This window comes from Lucilia cuprina, chromosome 3 (assembly GCF_022045245.1).
Source record: "Lucilia cuprina isolate Lc7/37 chromosome 3, ASM2204524v1, whole genome shotgun sequence".
In the NCBI taxonomy this organism is placed as follows: Eukaryota; Metazoa; Arthropoda; class Insecta; order Diptera; family Calliphoridae; genus Lucilia; species Lucilia cuprina.
In genome coordinates, this window is record NC_060951.1 from 2,685,161 (window position 1) to 2,703,943 (window position 18,783).

General features: G+C 29.9%; 3 protein-coding genes across 4 annotated transcripts; 2 read left to right on the forward strand and 1 right to left on the reverse strand.

Moving 5' to 3' along the window:
- Positions 1-110: 110 nt before the first annotated feature.
- On the reverse strand, positions 111-5,718 carry LOC111676735 (skin secretory protein xP2-like). 2 transcript variants are annotated; one of them, XM_046945592.1, is made up of 3 exons: positions 5,568-5,718; positions 4,522-5,437; positions 111-1,863 (listed from the first exon to the last, which is right to left on the reverse strand). In XM_046945592.1, the coding sequence occupies exons 2-3, from the start codon at positions 5,294-5,296 to the stop codon at positions 1,082-1,084; spliced, it is 1,557 nt and encodes a 518-aa protein (XP_046801548.1). In that variant the 5' UTR covers positions 5,297-5,437; positions 5,568-5,718; the 3' UTR covers positions 111-1,081. The 2 variants fall into 2 exon arrangements, with proteins under 2 accessions (XP_046801548.1, XP_023293477.2); XM_023437709.2 differs by lacking the exon at positions 5,568-5,718 and having other exon boundaries at positions 4,522-5,519.
- Positions 5,719-5,801: 83 nt separating this feature from the next.
- Positions 5,802-6,950, forward strand: LOC111676736 (exosome complex component RRP4). Its single transcript, XM_023437710.2, has one exon. It carries the CDS (start codon positions 5,910-5,912, stop codon positions 6,804-6,806), a length of 897 nt encoding a protein of 298 aa, XP_023293478.1. The 5' UTR covers positions 5,802-5,909; the 3' UTR covers positions 6,807-6,950.
- A 148-nt stretch (positions 6,951-7,098) lies between these two features.
- Positions 7,099-18,642, forward strand: LOC111676746 (rabphilin-1). Its single transcript, XM_023437720.2, has 4 exons — positions 7,099-8,205; positions 16,377-17,793; positions 17,860-18,074; positions 18,134-18,642. Exons 1-4 carry the CDS (start codon positions 8,123-8,125, stop codon positions 18,435-18,437), a joined length of 2,019 nt encoding a protein of 672 aa, XP_023293488.2. The 5' UTR covers positions 7,099-8,122; the 3' UTR covers positions 18,438-18,642.
- The last annotated feature ends 141 nt before the right edge of the window (positions 18,643-18,783 follow it).

Below are 18,783 nucleotides of genomic sequence, written 5' to 3' on the forward strand. Positions count from 1 at the left end.
ATCTATCTATCTATCTATCTATCTATCTATCTATCTATCTATCTATTTATCTATCTATCAATCTATCTATCTAGTACTTTTCTAGAAATAAAACTCTTTTTTGGTTTTGGTTTTGTTTTTATTAATTTAAAGTGCAAATTTATTGAAAAAATAAATTTTGACAAAATTGTTTGATATTTAACGTTTATATTAGAAAGTTTGTTTTTTCAATAATAAAAAAATAAAGCTGCCAACGTAAGTAGACAATAACAAGTTTAATAAAAAAAGGAAAAAAATATTTCAACATTTAAATTAAAGTAAATAAAAAAATATGATATTTAAAAAATTCCCTAATTACGGTTTTTACTCATAAGGCCATTCAATTACAATTATACTTTTTTTGGGGGGGTGTATAGAAGGAGGTGTTAGTGAAATTTTGTAAAAAAAAGGGGTTAAAATTTGATAATAGGGTGTTGGTAACAGGGCTAATAATAAATATTGATTATTTTTTTAGTTGGAGACCCTAGTCCTTTAGTGTAATAAAAAAACAATGCTTTTTTTCTTGTGTGTCTTTGTTGTTGGTTTTAAACGAATACTATTTAAAAGGAAGTTTAATAAAGTTTAGAGTTTAACAAATAGCAACAAAATATATACAAATGGACACTCATTTAGGTAATACATGTTTAAAGCTTTGATATTGAGGTATGTTTATGCAGCTACTGCTAGATATTTTTTAAGCACGTTTATATATAAATGTTCTTGTTTTTACGTTTTAATTTATAATATATATTATATATATGTATATAATCGACTAGTATTCGAATTCAAGGTTAATTAAAATTGCTAATAAACATGTTTGGAATTACAAATATTCGTTTTAGTTAAGCTAATGGTGCAATTTGACTAAACACTTAGATAACAATTACATTAATAAAGAAAAAAGTATATTCTGCTTTTGAAATGTTTAAAGTTATTCCAATTTGTATCGTTTTTGTTTAGTTTCTTTATTTAATTAATTTAACAAGAAATTGCACTTGATTAGGCTGCACAAAGAGTTTGTTCGATTTTAGTTTTAGCTTGTAGGAATATAGATTTCCTTTAATTAATAAGCTACCAAATAGCTTAATAAGAAGCACATAAGTATGGCTAGAGAACCCTTTTCCTTAGGTCCTGCAGCATTATCGGCTGATTTAATAGTTTGATCTCCTATTAAGGTAGACTCCTGCTGTAATTGTTGTGAAGAAGAACCAGCGGTTATGGGTTGCATGGGAGCCAAGGGTGCAGAGCCTTCTGCTGGGACAGGAGCAGCAGCAGCTTCAGCTGGTTTTACCGCTTCAGCTGCTGCTTGTGGCTCTGCTGGTGGTGGTGGAGGTGCTGGATAACAGGCTATTTGTTCAACTTCTACCATTTTTGTAGCATCATTTGGATCGGTTTGATTGACACGTACTGGCACACAAATAATACCTCCAGCTGGGGGTTGTTCAGGATTAGCAGGAGCTGCAGGACTGCCTTCAGCACCAGCAGCAGCTGCTGCTGCTACTGGGGCAACAGCTGCAGGAGTTTCTCCGGGATTAGTAGCATTTTGTGGCACATCAGCTGCTGGTACAGGAGCCATAGGGGCTAAAGGTGCTGGGGTTTCACCGGCAGCAACAGTCGCACCAGGGGCTGGTGTTTCTCCTGTATTTATAACTGTAACACCATTGGCATCTGTAGTAGCATTCATAACTTGACCATTGTTAATAATTATAATACGATCCTGACCACCATCGGCACTGCCACCTGCAGCGGCGGCAGCAGGTGCCTGTTCAACAACACGAGTTTGGGTAGGTGTAAGAACATGACCCAAAATGGCACCGCCAATAGCACCAGCTGCTAAACCAGAACCTATACATTGTCAACAAAATATGTCAATAATTTCTTAATATTTTTGTTGAAAACTTTTTTCTCTCTATAACAAAAAATCTGTTAACTTAAAAAGTAAATATTATTATTATTAATGTCCCTCAAAACCATAAATAAAATTATCATAATTTAATTGTTAAAAAAATTTGTTTAAAACTAATTGATTTTAACTTTTAACACCTTCACCAATAATAATAAAAAATAATTGGAAAAAAATCTTCGGAAATTTTTGAAAAAAAATTTCAATTATTGTCTAATTTTAAAAAGTAACCATTATTTCTGACAAGCGGTTACTTTTCGAAAAATAAGAAAAAGTCTCTAAAAATTTTTTTAAATTATTAGTAAAATTAATAGTTTCTACATTTCCCATTCAAATTCGCTAAAAAAGAAGTGGTTACTTGACTAATAACGAATGGTTACTCGCACAAAATTTCAAGAAAATCGCAATTTTCATTATAAATTAACTTAAATTTTCATTTTAAAACGATTCTGTATAATTTTTTTAAAAGTAATCATTATTTTGCAAAGTGGTTACTTTTCTTTAATCAAATGAAATTTGCAGAAAAATGCTGTAAATTGTTAATAACATTGAAAGTTAGTGTGTATAACGATTAAATTTCTTTAAAATAAGTGGTTACTCGCACAAAATCAAACGGTTACTCGTTAAAATTTTAACAAAACTTAAAATTTTTTCTATAATTTTACTTAAATTTTCATTTTAAAACGATTCTGTATAATTTTTTTAAAAGTAATCATTATTTTGCAAAGTGGTTACTTTTCTTTAATCAAATGAAATTTGCAGAAAAATGCTGTAAATTGTTAATAACATTGAAAGTTAGTGCGTATAACGCTTAAATTTCTTTAAAATAAGTGGTTACTCGCACAAAATCAAACGGTTACTCGTTAAAATTTTAACAAAATTTAAAAATTTTTCTATAAATTTACTTAAGTTACATTTTCAAATACCTCCCTATAATTTTTCATAAGTAACTATCACTTTGGAAAGTGGTTACTTTTCTTTAATTAAAAAAATATAGAAAAAAATATATAATTTATTATAAAAATTAGAAATTATTAAATATAATGAACACAATGAGTCAAAATAATTGTTTTCTCGTCATTAGCTATTACTTCCCTAATCATTTTTCAAAAGTAACCATTTTTTATAAAGTGGTTACTTTTCTTTAGATAATAAAAATTTATAGAAAAAAGTTGGAAATTGTTATTTAGAGTAAAAGTTATTTTATGTTAAGCTAAAATGTTCTAAAAATTTGTGGTTACTCGCAAAGATTTGAATGGTTACTCGTCCAAAATAGATTAAAAATTGAATTTTATTGTATAATTTCTTTATAAGTATCAATTATAAGCAATTTTATAAGGTTTTTTTTTCGAAGTAACGATTAATTTGAAAAGTGGTTACTTTTTCTTATTTAAGTAAAATGTGTAGAAAAATGTTCGAATTAGTAATGAAAATCAAAAATTATAATATTTAAGGTGAAAATTATTACAAAAAAATATGATTACTCGAGTAAATTTCAATGGTTACTTGGAAAAAAAAGTAAAAATAAATCAAATTTTTTAATTATTTCTGTAAAATTTTCAATAACAAACAATTTTATTAGGTTTTCATAAGGTAACGATTAATTTGAAAAGTGGTTACTTTTTTCTTACTTATGGGAAACATTTGAAATTATTCAATTTGCTTAAAAACCGACTACTCTAATGAATTTTTATAAAAAATGGATTTTTTTGGAATTTGTTTTTATTTTTAACAAAATTTAAAAAATATTTAATTTTTATTTGTTTTCAAGGAAATTGTTTTAAACTTTGTCTGAATGTTTAAATATTTGTTTATAAATTCATCAGATTTAAAAGCTTTCAAACTATTATGAACTAATGCGACATTTTTATTTTAACATTAAATGCTTTATTTATTTAAGGTTTTTCCCCTTTTGTTCGGATATAATTGACTTGCATGTCTTAATACTTCTATGATAAAAGACTTTATTTCCCCGGTGATAATAAATTAAACAAAAAAAGTCTTTATAATAATTAAATGTTTATAATTATTGAAAATAAACCTGTTTGGGAAAGAACATAAAAATGTTTACAAAATTCTTTGTAATAATTTTATTTTCAATTATACTTATTGAAAATAAACCTGTAACAATTAAAGATTCATTAATTATATGAAAAAACCCAAGGCAGTTTGAGAAATTATTAGATTTTTGACATTAAGCGTGGAATTTTGAAAGGTTTAAAACGAATCTGTGATATCCTACAGCTAATATAGCAAATTTCCTTTGGCCTACATCTTTTCTTGGTTAAATAGGAAAATGTTTTTAAATATGACCTTATTTGCTGAAAAATTAAATCATTTTGCGAATAGTTTAGTTTTTAGATAAAATTTTAATGTGGGTTGAATAACTCATACATTATGGATGAAAGTTTTGTTAAATATATTGTAAAAATTTTACTACCATAATTAAAAAAGTATTTATGTGTTAAAAGCTGTTATATTTACATAACAATTTATATTTAAAATATTTCTAAATAAAAAAAATTAAATAAATGCAATGGTTGAATAAACACAATATGAAAAAAATGATAAAATTTAAAAATTACCAAAATAGCACTTACCGAAACCTAAACCGGAAGAAGATTGCTGAGGTGGAGAGGAATAGAGAACAGCACCTGGTGGCAAAGCATTACCAGCGGGTAAGTAGGTAGCACCTTGTGGCAAGTTTTGAGGCGATTGATAATAATTAGAGCCAGCTGGAGCATGATAACCACCACCATAACCAGCGGCAGGATATGAACCACCAGCCGGATAGCCACCAGGAACATGAGAAGGATTGTTATAGTAGGTGGCACCTGGTGGTAGATTGTTGGGGCTATGATATGTAGCACCAGCAGGTAAAGCGCCTGGTTGATGATACTGAGGTGCTCCGTAGTTCGTACCGGTGGCCTGGTTATAACTAGGAGGAGCAGCGCCATAGTTAGGTTTCTGGTATACTGGTGGTGCCTCATGCATATTAGTTTTGGCTCCTCCAGGAACATTCGAGGCAGAATAAGCTGGTGGTGGACCGGCATGACCTTGATTGGGTACATTCCAACCAATAGGTTGACTATTCGTAGCCGGAGCACCAGCACTAGCTGGACGATTAGGTTGAGAGTTATAATTGGGATAGCTCAATTTCGCAGCATCGGCATGTGAGTTACTGCTGCTGCTGCCACTATTAGTATTGTAACTAGGTTTAGTTACACTAGTAGGCTGACGTCTAGTGGTATAACCGCCACCGGAAGATTTCCTATTACTGCCTCCCAAAGCTCTTTTGGCTTCACATATTGGAGCCGCTATTACAAGGCCACAAACCACCAAAACCAACACCAATTTACGTGGTGCCGTAGACATTTTTTTACAAACAAATCAACTTTTTAAATCACTACACTACTTTTTTCTGGAAGCTTTATTTTTAGTCTTAAAATTTTATTTAGTATATTTTTTTTCTTTCCTTTAAATTGCGACTGACGCTCGTCGAAATTTTACAAAGAACTGAAAAATAAAATACAATGTTTGTGTCAAAAAAAATCGTTAAACAAACACAAAATATTAATGCCGTGCTTGTGACTGTGTTGCGGCGATTTAATAAATAATTCACTAACTAATTTAATAACCAGTTTACCTCTTTGCCTCCCTAAATGTTGTTAAAAATAATTTTCACTTTATTTGTTTGCTTTTTTTTTAAATGAAAAATACGACTAGCGTATTTCACCAACAATAATGACGCATTTAAATACAACAATATTACAAACAAAAACAACATATGACAGTTTTTCTGTAATTAAAATAATATGGCAGCTCAAATAAAATAACAGCTGTAAAAAAAAAACAAAAAAATATATGGCAACTTCTCTTCTTCTCTGACAATTGGCAATTCAAAACAAAACAACACCGCGTGTGTATATTTTTTGTTTATTTTTATTTTTTGTTAAAAAAAATAACTTTTTGATTAAACTTTAATAAAATGTCTACAAATGTGAATATCAAACTAGCCTTAGATCGTGTTAATATGGATCTATTGGCCCAAAATCAAACAAATGCCCCACGTTTGTATACGCCCGGCGAAGTGGTTACAGCCCAACAGGGTTTTATGAAGGGTCATGGTACCTATGTGGAAGGTGATGATATTATAGCCTCGGTAGCTGGTGTTATAGAGCAAGTTAACAAATTGGTTTCCATAAAACCCCTAAAAAGTCGTTATGTGGGTGAAATCGGTGATGTGGTGGTGGCACGTATAACTGAAGTGCAACAGAAAAGATGGAAGGTGGATACAAATTCTCGTTTAGATTCTGTTCTACTGCTTTCCTCAGTCAATTTACCTGGAGGTGAACTGAGAAGACGTGTAGCCGAGGATGAACAGGCTATGCGCAAGTATCTACAAGAGGGTGATCTTATTTCGGCTGAAGTACAAAATATTTATGATGAGGGCACCTTATCTCTCTATACCAGATCTTTAAAATATGGCAAACTTTCCCAGGGTGTTTTAGTTAAAGTCTTTCCCTCTTTGGTTAAAAGACGTAAGACACATTTCCACAATTTATCCTGTGGAGCTAGCATTATTTTGGGTAATAATGGTTTTATTTGGATATCGCCTTTGGTGAATTTGGAACAAGATGGTGGTGATGGCGGTTTCTCACAAAATCTTTCGGAGGTTATACCTCGGGCCGATCGTGAAGTTATTTGTCGTTTAAGAAATTGTATTTTGGCCTTGGCCCATTGTAAAATGATGCTATATGATACGAGTATTTTGTATGCATATGAAGAGTCTATGAAATATGAAGTCCACGAATTGCTACAACAAGAGGCCATCTTTGATGTGGCCTTCTTGACGCAACATCGTTTGAGATTACAGGAGGAGTGATGGCAGTTTATGAATAAATTAGTAAATAAGCGTATGTGGTGTTTAAAGTTTGAAAATGAAACATTAATAATTTAAAAATTACTAAAAGCTATTAAGTTTGAGTTCAATAAAAAGGTGTTACTAAACAGCAGCAGTTAAATTAAACTAGAATTGAACTAGTTAATTATATGGAACTGATTTATTACAGAACTATAACTAAATTTGAATGCAACTAGAACTGAACTATAACTGAATTAAGACTGAACTATAAATGAAGTACAGCTGACTTTTTATCAAATAAGAACTGAACTAGAAGCAAACTTAAACAAAAAAAAACACATTCAATTTATTTAGGTTTCACTGTTTTCACTTCATTATTATTCATAACCAAACGTTATGGATACCAAACCATTAGGACAAAAAAGAAAAAAAAACAAGAATTACTGGCCCTCAAAATGCAATGCTGAAAATTCCACATAAATGAACGAATCTTACAACCACCAACATGCTTTTCTATTCGGTAAAATGTGTAAGTGTGCGGGTTAGAAAAAATGGAGACATACTTGAACAGTTTTAATATTGATAACAATATAACACGTGGGGGAAAAAGGAATACAAAAATTCAACTGCAAAAAACAACAATAACAATATCAAAATGTACACAAACGAATGTCTGGAATGTTACGCAGTTTTGCACTTGTATGTTTGTTTGTTTGTTTGTAGAAAAAAGTAACGGTTAAAGTTAGGTGTGAGTGTGTTGTTGAGTAAAGAAAGCCAGACAAAGGCAGAGGATATGAACACAAATATACAGTTATTTTAATGTTGAGAGAGAACACGAGTTGTTAAAGAGAACAAGAGCATATAAATATGAAGGAAAAAAGTTAAATAATGGAGTTATAGAACCATAGGGGAGCAAAGGGTAGTAGACACTACCAGCAGACTACTAAGCAACAGGCAGAATACTGTTAATTTTAGTCTAAAATCAACCATTAAACAGGGCGTAACATGAAGCGCTTAAAAATATTAAGAAATCAAAATGTCTAGTGAAAAAGTTTGAATAAAAAAAAAAAGAAAAAATGAAAATTAACAAAATATTTATCTAATTAAATAAAAAATAATTAAATCATTATCTCTAGTAAAGGCATAAATAATCAATTCAATATTATCAACCAAAAATTGATGTCGAAAATTTACAAAAAAATATGCTTCAAAATTATGTTATTATTTGGTTACAAGAAAAAAATGTGTTAATTTAAAATTTCCTATAACAAGAAACAGTTAAGAAGTTAAATTTTACAAAAAATATTAAGCTAAAGCTGTGTGCATAACTTTTGACCATGGATTTTCGAAACCTTAACAATGGCGCTGGCGGTAACAAATATGTCTGTCCCAGCGACAGGCAATTGGCATTGAGAGCAAAGTAAATATGAAAATATGTTTTTTTTGTAGTTTTTTTTTTGTTTCGCCTCTACTGCACTCATAATAATAAATAATACACAATTTTTCAAATAGTTCCTGCTAGAACCCTTTTAATCATAACTACTCCTCCCCTAAAACCTTACCTATACACAAACTTATTTATTCCCCGTATCATACACACATAAGTGTGATATTTCTAGTTCCTACACATACTTGAACTTCAATTCTTTACTATTGTTGTTGTTTCATTTTAACCACAAAAAAATATTATTTTACAAATGGTGGCATATACACACAACACACCATTGCCATGAACAACAACAACAATCATTCTCATACAATTTGTTTTTATGGTTGTCGCTTTTTTGATGTTGAGTTTTTTTAATACCGTTATTTCTATTTATTATTGTTGTTGTTATTGCTCTCTCCCGTGTTTTCTTTTAGTACTCATATGTTTTAATATGCATGCATGATTTTGTTTTTAGTAGCTGTTGATACAAGATAATTTCATTAACTTGTAATTGTTGTTGTTGTTATTATTATTGTTATTTTTGGCAACAAAATGAAAAATTATTAAAAACGAACAGCAATACTACACAAAATTTGTGTGTATGTAACTTGTTAACTTTAACTAACATATGCTTAGTTAAATAATCATAAAAAAATATTAGTTAGGAGAAAAAGCCATGTAGTTTAATTCAATTTGTTTAATTATAATAATAAAAATGTACATATTATGTACGTAATGTGTATTAAAGTATAATACATTATTAAACTAGAACTAAACTAGAAGGGAACTAGTAATAAACTAGAACTGAACTAGAACTGAATTAGAACTGAACTAAAACTGAATTAGAACTGAACTAGAACTGAACTAGAACTGAACTAGAACTAAACTAGAACTGAACTAGAACTGAACTAGAACTGAACTAGAACTGAACTAGAACTGAACTAGAACTGAACTAGAACTGAACTAGTACTGAACTAGAACTAAACTAGAACTGAACTAGAACTGAATTAGAACTGAACTAGAACTGAAATAGAACTGAAATAGAACTGAACTAGAACTGAACTAGAACTGAACTAGAACTTAACTAGAACTGAACTAGAACTGAATTAGAACTGAACTAGAACTAAACTAGAACTGGACTAGAACTGAACTAGAACTGAACTACAACTGAACTAGAACTAAACAAGAACTGAACTAGAATTGCATTAAAACTGAATTAGAACTGAACTAGATCTAAACTAGAACTGAATTAGAATTGCACTAAAACTGAATTAGAACTGAACTGGAACTGAACTGCAACCAATCTAAAACTGAAGTAGAAGAAAATCTGATGTCACAAGAAAAATTCTAATACGTTGCGTATGAGTATTAAATTAACACTCATACGTACTGGATATAGATTTGTAACTTAAATGAATTAAATTTAATTAGAATTGACCTGATTAGAGTTATATATTGTAAAATTTTGTCATAACTAAATACTCTATTACTAGTTATATTCTCTAGATTCTTTCATTTATTTGTATTGTACTTGAAATTTTTATTTTTAGTTTTTTTTATGCAGAAAATTTCTCTCTTTTCCCTTACAAAATTTTGATTGATTTATGAAAGAAATAACAAAATGTGATAGTTTATTTCCATAAATAAACATACATTTTATTGTTGTTGTTGTTATTTTTTGTCCTTCTCCTCTTTTTTTGCAAATAAAATACTAGAAAAATAACCCAAAGGCTTAATATGCCTAAATTTAAACATTTCCTTTTAACACCCACGCGCCGCTCGCAACAGGCACTTGTATTTCAATGGTATCTTTTTTTTAATACAAAAATAACAAATTTAATTTGTTCGGTTTCCTAGGAAAATTCCCAACTGATTGTTAAACAAATATTTTTCTAAATAAAAACAAATCTTTACATTTACAAAAAAAGGTAACTTAATAAAATAAAGGATTTCCTTTCTAAATGTTAACAAATGGACCATTTAAAGTAGAATACCAATAAAATAGTATATAAGTAAATTGTGAAAATTTTCTTGAATCTTCTTGGTTTCTTGATTATTACGCAGCCTGTGGTGTATTTAATAGCTAATTAAATTGTAATTAATTGCTAATTAACACTTCAAATGCGATTGTAAAAAAAATTATTGAGCAGCATTAAATATTAACTAACAACACAATTAAAAATATGAAAACACTTACACAGGCACACATTAAATATCATAGAAGACGACAACAAAGACGCCATATCCGCCAACTATACAAAACATAATGACGCCAAACAATTGTTCGCCAAGAGAAGAGAATTGAGAATAGAGTCAGTCATCATTTTTACAACTAACTAATACAATTAAGTTTTAATGATAATGGCGTCTTTAAACATGTCCGGTTGCTGTAGTTGGGCACTGCATGTTGTTGGCGTGTGTGGTGTGGCTTTTTCAAGCTTAAGTGCAAATTTAAGAATCCTTGCTTTAATTAGTGACCCTTTCCTCTCCCACATCTTGTTTTTTTAATTTATAAACATATTAGAGCAATAAATGTGTGATTTTGTTATTGTAATTATAATTCAATTACTCATATGTCCTTAATATGTTTCTGGTTAATAAGTCCTTTTATATTTTATTTCTTTATATGGCTAATTAATTTGTACATTAATTATAGTTGAAAAACATTTTTTTCAATTTTGCAATTCTGTCCACAGTACGTATGAGTTTTAATTTAATACTCATACGTTACGATTTACATATTTACTTGAGATTATGAATTTACATGTTTTGATAATTTTCTATGTTAAATTTTAGTTAAATTCTAGGTTAGTTCTAATAATGTTCTTTAGTACAGTTCTAGTTCATTTCTAGTTTTATTCTAATTCCGTTGTAAAACAGTTGTGATTAAGTATTTAGTTTAATTCTAGTTTTATTCAAGTTCTGGTTTAGTACTAGTTCTATTCTTGATCAGTTCTAGTTGAGCTCTATTTAAGTTCTCGTTCTATTCTATTTCAGTTGTAGAACAGCTCAAGTTAAGTGTTTTAGTTCAGTTCTTTTCCCAGTACGTATGAGTTTTAATTAATTACTCATACGTTACGTATAACAAATTCAAAAAATATTTTAAAATTTACAAAAGTTTGCTAATAATTATTATATTTATATTATTGCAACCTTGTTGTCAGTTTTAAGTTGAAAACAACAACATGTTTTTCTCAAATAACACCTTGACCTTTAAGTTTAAAAATTACCAAAAAACAAAAAACCCTCAAATTTCAAGTTCAATAAAACACCTTTTTTCGATTTAACATGTGTGCACACGTTTCGAGTAAATGAACTCTAAAAACTTTGATTTATTACAAAAAAAAAAAAAAAAACACTGAAATAAACACTTAAAACAAATCTCAGGATAAAACTATATAAGCAACAAAACTTGAAAGAAATCTTTTAAACAATTGAAACTTTTTATGGGATATTCAGTTTAACAAAGAAATTTGATAGTTTAGTAAATGACAAATGTTGAAAATCAAATCCAAAAGTTTGTTGTTTTTTTTAATAAAAATTCTTTTAAATTTAAATTTTAGAAGTTATTTTAATGTTATTGGTTTGTTGTTGAATTTTTTGCAATTTTGCTAGGAAAACATTGAAAAAGGAGATAAAATAATATAAAAATATATATGAAACTGACATTTGCTGTCAAGTGTAGCCTGACAATTTACTGGCATTTTACAGTTTTTGTTGTATTGTTGTTGTTGTTTTATAAAGAAAATAAAGAGACATTTATATAAAGTATAATCAGTAGTAAAGTAACGGATATGTCATATAACGACAATGAATGTAACAGGCTCAAAAAACATGTACACAGACCAACACATATACTAAACAAGCAGTGGGAGACTAGAGAGTATTGCCTAGTTTTAGCCTTTTACTTAGGGCGAGTTTTTCTGATAAAGATAATCTTCATTCTTTGGTTAAACCTGGTTTAAAGTTACATATTATCTTAGTTTAACTGAGTGTTATTGGCCAATTAAACTCAAGTTATAAGTGAGAAAACACAATTAACAAAAACAATAAAACAATGATTTCGGAAGAACAAAATCATAATATTTTAAGTAAATTGCAATTTTCTGATTTGTTTAGTTTCATTAATTATTGTTTTAAATGTTTATTTAACATTTTTCCAAAATTTTCCATTTTACAAAAGTATTGTTTGCAAAAAAACAGCTGTTCATTGTTTATGTTTTTGAGTGAAAAGTTGGCAATACTAACAAAGTTAACTGAGCTTAAATCTAAAACTGAAAAAACACAATCATCGGTTAAAATCCGCCTAAATTTGTTCCGAGTTTAATCTAACAGCAAGTTAAGTCTAGTTTAACTGAGGAGTAAGAAACACGCCCTTAGTGTTTTAAAAAGTAAAGTTTTTTTTTAATATTTTACTTTAAACTAATAGAATTTGTCTATAAAATTTTATTAAAATTTAAGACTAAATTCAACTTGTTGAAAGTTAAAAGTTTTATATTTAAATTTAACACTTCAACACCTTTTTTATAACTTTAAAAATGTTTATTAACTGTTTGATGAGTTCCTGTGAAGAAACTAACTTACTAACTAATTTGCCTTTATGCTAAAGAAACTTTTGCTCATTTCCTTATTTGAAATTTAAATAATGTTTTTTTTTCACCTAACTTGCTAGGCTTCTTTTTATATTTTCCTTTTCTTGCCAACCAAACTCCTAAACTAACTAATGTAATTTAGTTGTAAAAAGCATAAAAAAAGAAAAGAAAAATATGGCTTTTATGTCAAGTGTTTAACAAATACACAAATGTACATAGAAATTTACTTATATACATATTATAAGTACATAAATATATATACATATTGTGTTGTACTGACATCAACACTGTTTAAACATAAATACTTAAAAGCCTAAAGACATTTCTAGAGAAAGAGCATGCCAGAGAAATAAGAAAAAGTTTAAAGGAAAATTAAATAAAAAGTAGTTCTTTCAATTTAAATTCAGTTCAGGCTTAACTTTAAGTATTTCCTATGCGTATGAGTTTTAAATAATTACTCATACGTTATGGTTTACAAATTTTACTTGCGAACAAGAATCTCTTAATTCCTGAATTAGGTTTTGAACAGCTGTTAATCAGTCAGCAAGAGATTAAAATTCCTTTAAAATCTTTTAATTTCTTCTTATTTGTACCTTAATATGCAATTTTTTTCCCATATATCTGGCATCCTTAATACTCTGATTACAATTGCAACCACCACCACTAACGGCAAATAAAATAATTTTACTGTTATTTTCATATTTACATAACGTTTAAGTCTTATTTTCTTAAAACCAAACAAAAAACTATATTTTGTCGTTTTTCGTTTGTCGTCAGCGGTGGTAATTCTGTAAATTGTTATTTCCAGTTTGCTATCAAATTATCTTACACATACACAAACACATAAACCATTATTCTGTACTGCTCTTTAAAACTCCTGCTCATTTTTTGTTCGTTTTTTTTTTGCTTTCTCATGTACAAAAACAAAAGCCATTAACCCCGGATATATGAATATATGTATGTATACACATGTATGTTTGTATAAGCGTGTGGGTTTATGCTTGAACTAGTAATATTTTCCCTCTATCCTCCTCTACATTTCCCAGTCCATTTTGATTTTTTTTTAAATAGAGAAACAAAATGTTTGGGTAATTGCATGTGTGCAAAAAAAACACCGTTGGTTTGTTGTCTTTTCATTTTGTTGTGTTGGAAGTAAAATGAAGAGAAATGTAACCTACTAATAGGGAGGAGGGGGAAAAGGAGGGAAATTATTTGAATAAAGATAAATTAGTTTGATTTTTTTCTTTAGTTTAAAAAGGGAAAAGTTAAAGGATTATTATTAGGGTTTTTTTTTGACAAGTAAATAGTCTATGAACTAGCCTATTGAATAGTTAAGGGATTAAACTATTGACTACTCTATGGAGTAGCATATTAACTAGTCCCATTGACTTGTCACCTAAACTAGTTTTTTTTTTTTGCCTAGCAGATTAAAGAGTCTGTGGACTAATGAATGGTCTTTAGATTAGGTTACTGACTAGTCTATTCAATAGTCTATTGGATTGTCTCTGACCTAGACTATTCACTAGATTATTTACTACACTATATACTAATCTCTTCACTAAACTATTAACTAGTCTATGAACTCAAATATTAACATGTTTATGGCCTAGACTAGTTTTTGAATTGTACTATTTACTAGTCTATAGACTATACTATTCAATAGTCTATATACTATTGACTAATATATGGACTAGAGTATTGACTATGACCTAGACTATCCACATGTTTAGTTACTACACTATAGACTCTTCTATGGACTAGACTATTAACTAGTCTATTAACTAAACTATTTACATGTTTATGGACTAGACTATTCAATAGTCTATGAACTGTACTATATACTAGTCTATAGACTATACTATTTAATAGTCCATATACTATTGACTAATAGATGGACTAGAGTATTGACTAGTATATGAGCTACTAGTATTGGGACTAGACTAATGTTTGAACTACAAACTAAAATATTAACTAATTTAGGGGCTAAACAATTTCCTACAAAAGGACTACTAAGGGTGGTTTTTTTAGTTAAAGATAATCTACCTTCATTGTTTAAACCTAGTTTAATATATATTATTTGTGTTTTTCAGTAATAAGTAACGTTACTTATTATCTTAGTTTAACTAAGTGCTATTGGTCAATTAAACTTTAGTTAGAAGTGAGCAAACTCAATTAACAAAAACAATAAAATAATGATTTCGGAAGAGCACAAATTTAATATTTTAAGATAATTGCAATTTTCTGATTTGTTTTATCAATGTTATTATTGTTTTAAATGTTTATTTAAATTTATTACTAAACTTTGTTGTTTGTAAAAAACAGCTGTTTATTGTTTATGATTTGAGTGAAAAGTTGGCAATACTAGATCCATAATTGAAAAACTCAAGAATCGATTTAAGTCCGCCTAAATTTGTTCAGAGTATAATCTAACAGCAAGTCTAGTTTAACTCAATAGCAAGAAACCTGACCTAAGTGCTAAAGATTATAATTTTTATCTTAATACTCATATGTAATGGTTGGCCAAACTTCTTTCTCTGCTCTCATGCACATACAATATTAGTTGTATTATTAATACTCATACGTAGTAGTGTTTGTCTATTCATTATTTGTTTTGTTTTGCATACAGTTGATTGCTTTTCTTTTTTTGCTTTCAAACTATAGTTTTTTTGTTATTGTTTTCTTACTTCTAGCAACTGTATTCTCGCTCTCCTTTTTTTCTTAATACAAAGTAAACAACTTAAACAAAAACAAATACTAGCAGGTAAAATAAAATAATAACAACAAGTAGAAATCTTTATTTTAATGGACACGTTTTTGTTTTGTAGTGCTGCCATATTTTGAAGGACTCTTAAGCAATTGTTAAAGTTTTTCAAACGTGGGTTTTCTTTACAAACTACATTGTCTGTACAAAAAAAGAAACAATGTTAAATAGAATGCGGATAAATGTAAATTATGTATAGCAGTGAACGCTGTGTTTGGTTTTAAGGTCGTTTAGTGGGTGGCTTTATCAAAACTTATGCGTATATAGTATTTTAATTGTTGCTTTATATATTTTTCGGGGTAAGAGGTTTTTTTTTATTATTTAGTTATCAACAACAGCAGGTAAAACACAATAAAGTTAGAAATAATACAAAAAAATAAACACAAAAACAAATTAATTAAGTTTGAACTTGAAAATGTAAAAAAAAACAAACTTGTGAACAAACTTTATCATTTAAGCGACCAACTGAAGCATTAAATAACCATATAATGTTAATTTTTTGTTTTGTGTATTGAAGTATCAGTATCTTGAAGGGGTTAATTAGCTTAAAACAAAGTTGAGGGTTATAATAGCAAGTTTAAGTTTTTTAAAAAGGAAAATGTGAAATATAAATAAATATTAAGTTAATTTTGTAACAGCTGTTTCTGTTACACAGTAGAGACACAGTTGAAGGACAACATTAAAAGTTTCTTTTTAAATCTCTTGAGAATTGATTGAGTTTGAAAAAATAAGTTCATTCTTAAAATCTAAAATAAATAGAAAAAATTTACCTTTTCTTAAAACATTTTTCCAAATTCCTTTTCTTTCAGATTAAGAACCGGTTGGAATAGCTCTCAGGTCCACGAACCTTTACGACCCGATGAACAGGCAGCCATTATATCCGTCATCAAACGCAATGAAGAGCTAGAAATTGCAGAACGCCAGCGTGTGGGTCGCCTGGTGGAAAGAGTAGAAAAAATCAAATCTCGAGCTGTAGAGAGAGGACCCAATTGCTGTCGTTTGTGTGGTGACACTTTTGGTATCCTACGGGCACAACGTATCATCTGTGAGGATTGTCGCAAATCGGTTTGCCCCAAATGTAGTTTGGACATTAGTATACGTTATCATACCACCGAAAAGACTAGAGAAATCTGGTTATGCCGCATTTGCTCAGAAACCCGTGAAATGTGGAAGAAAACGGGGGCTTGGTTTTTCAAAGGTCTTCCCAATTATGAAGTGCCAAGTTCAGCCACCTCAACGCCCACGCGGAATACACCCGTCGTAGCGGAAGCCAATGATATGGTAATAAACCAACGTAAAGTGCAAAGTTGCCAAAGTACACCCACGCGCAATGTGCGCGTTAAAAAGTTGACTATACGAGTTTGTGACTCCAGCAGTGAGGAAGAGTTGGAGGGGATTAAGGCAAGAGGAAAAGCTGAAGATGTAGTGGATAATGCTTGCAGCAATATGAATCAAGTGTGTTTAAAAGAAGGCGATAAAAGAGAGGCTAAAAATGGCACAAAAACCAGCCCGACTATAAGTGAGGGCAAGCTGCAAAGAGAAGATAGTTTTCGCATGCGCACCTTTGGTTCCATACGCAGTTTTATCGACGGCACAACGGGCGAACGTAAACTTTCGAATGCTTTCTTTTTCAACAATCGTTCGAATTCACGTTCAGAGGCTGGCAGTGCCCAACCGGAATTTGATACCATATCGACTGCTTCCACTGTTTATACCACAGCTTCCAACACCAACAATCGTCGAGAAAGCTCAAATTATTGCTCAAGTCACAGACGCAGTTCGGTTTCCTCTTCCTGGTCGATAAGTGATAGTTCTTCGGGCAATTCAGCGACCACCGCTTCTATGTCTGCAGCCAATCAAGCTAATGCACATTGCCGTGACCCTTTGCTGGGTTGGCTGGAGGTGGCCATTACCTATAGGGAAAATTTTCATACCTTAGATGCCACCGTGGTTAGAGCTCGTGATTTGCCTCCAATGGACTCTTTGGGTTTGACCGATCCTTATTGTAAGTTGAATATTATAACCGCTGAAGGAACGGCTAAATATACCCGCTGGCAAAAGACGAGGTGTGTACATAAAACTCGCAATCCGGAATTTAATGAAACGCTGCAGTTTGTGGGTGTTGAACCCGAAGAGTTGGGCAATGCTTTGCTGTATGTGGCCATTTTTGATGAAGACAAGTATGGTCATGATTTTTTGGGTGCAGCAAAGATTGGCTTATCGACGGTGAGTGAGAATAAGGAAAAAGTTGGAAAGTTTTGTTTTGAATACTAGATTTTTCTCTTTTTGCAGGTTCATAATACTAATCAATATAGAATTTCGGTGCCCTTGGGACCCGAAGATCAATACAGCAATGCCGCAGAAATGTCTCAAGAATGGCCTCATGGCAAAGTTTTGGTCTCGCTGTGTTATAACACCAAGAGAAGAGCTTTAACGGTTAATATCAAGCAATGCGTTAACTTAATACCCATGGACAATAATGGCAGTTCTGATCCATTTGTTAAATTGTAAGATTTTTGTTTTTCTCGTTTCTATGGAATAAATTTAATATTATTTTTCCATTTAGGCAAATGAAACCCGATTCTCATCGTAACAAAAAATACAAAACCAGTGTCAAATGGCGAACTTTGAATCCCATCTACAATGAAGAATTCCATTTCGAGGCTAGTCCTCATGATCTAAATAAACAATCAATTATAATTACCGTATGGGATAAGGATTTGGGTAAAAGTAATGATTTTCTAGGCAGTTTGATTATTGGATTTAATAGTAAAGGTGAACGTTTGCAGCAGTGGCTGGATTGCATACGTTTGCCAGATCATTTTCATGAGAAATGGCATTGTTTGGCAGGCGAAAATCCTTTGCATTAGAGATGCGTTTTATGAAACAGCAACCATTTCAAGCCAAATTTTTTTAAGGCAACAGCATTTAGCAATCTTTAAAGAAATAAAAATAAATTGATGTAAAAGTATTCTTTTTCTCCTTTTATCTATAAAGTATATTAATTTTGATAGTATATGTATTAATTAATTAATAATATTTATATATAAATATATAAATATATATTTTTCTTAATAAATTTTTTTAAGTGTCCTTAAAAGGCTTTAGTTTATTTTAAACAATAAAAAAAATCCACAAAAACTAAAAAATTACTGGTTTAAAAAGAAATCTTTAAAAAGAAAAACTTAAAATAAATATTTACAAAAATAAACTGCT

Bases quoted from the DNA above. Each gene is read 5' to 3' on its own strand.
- LOC111676746 (XM_023437720.2), top strand. From the start codon at position 8,123: ATGGATTTTCGAAACCTTAACAATGGCGCTGGCGGTAACAAATATGTC. The intron at 8,206-16,376 runs GTAAATATGAAA...CTTTTCTTTCAG, and splicing joins CAATTGGCATTGAGAGCAAA to ATTAAGAACCGGTTGGAATA. The intron at 18,075-18,133 runs GTAAGATTTTTG...TTTTCCATTTAG, and splicing joins TCTGATCCATTTGTTAAATT to GCAAATGAAACCCGATTCTC.
- LOC111676735 (XM_046945592.1), bottom strand. From the start codon at position 5,296: ATGTCTACGGCACCACGTAAATTGGTGTTGGTTTTGGTGGTTTGTGGC. The intron at 1,864-4,521 runs GTAAGTGCTATT...GACAATGTATAG, and splicing joins TTCTTCCGGTTTAGGTTTCG to GTTCTGGTTTAGCAGCTGGT.
- LOC111676736 (XM_023437710.2), top strand. From the start codon at position 5,910: ATGTCTACAAATGTGAATATCAAACTAGCCTTAGATCGTGTTAATATG.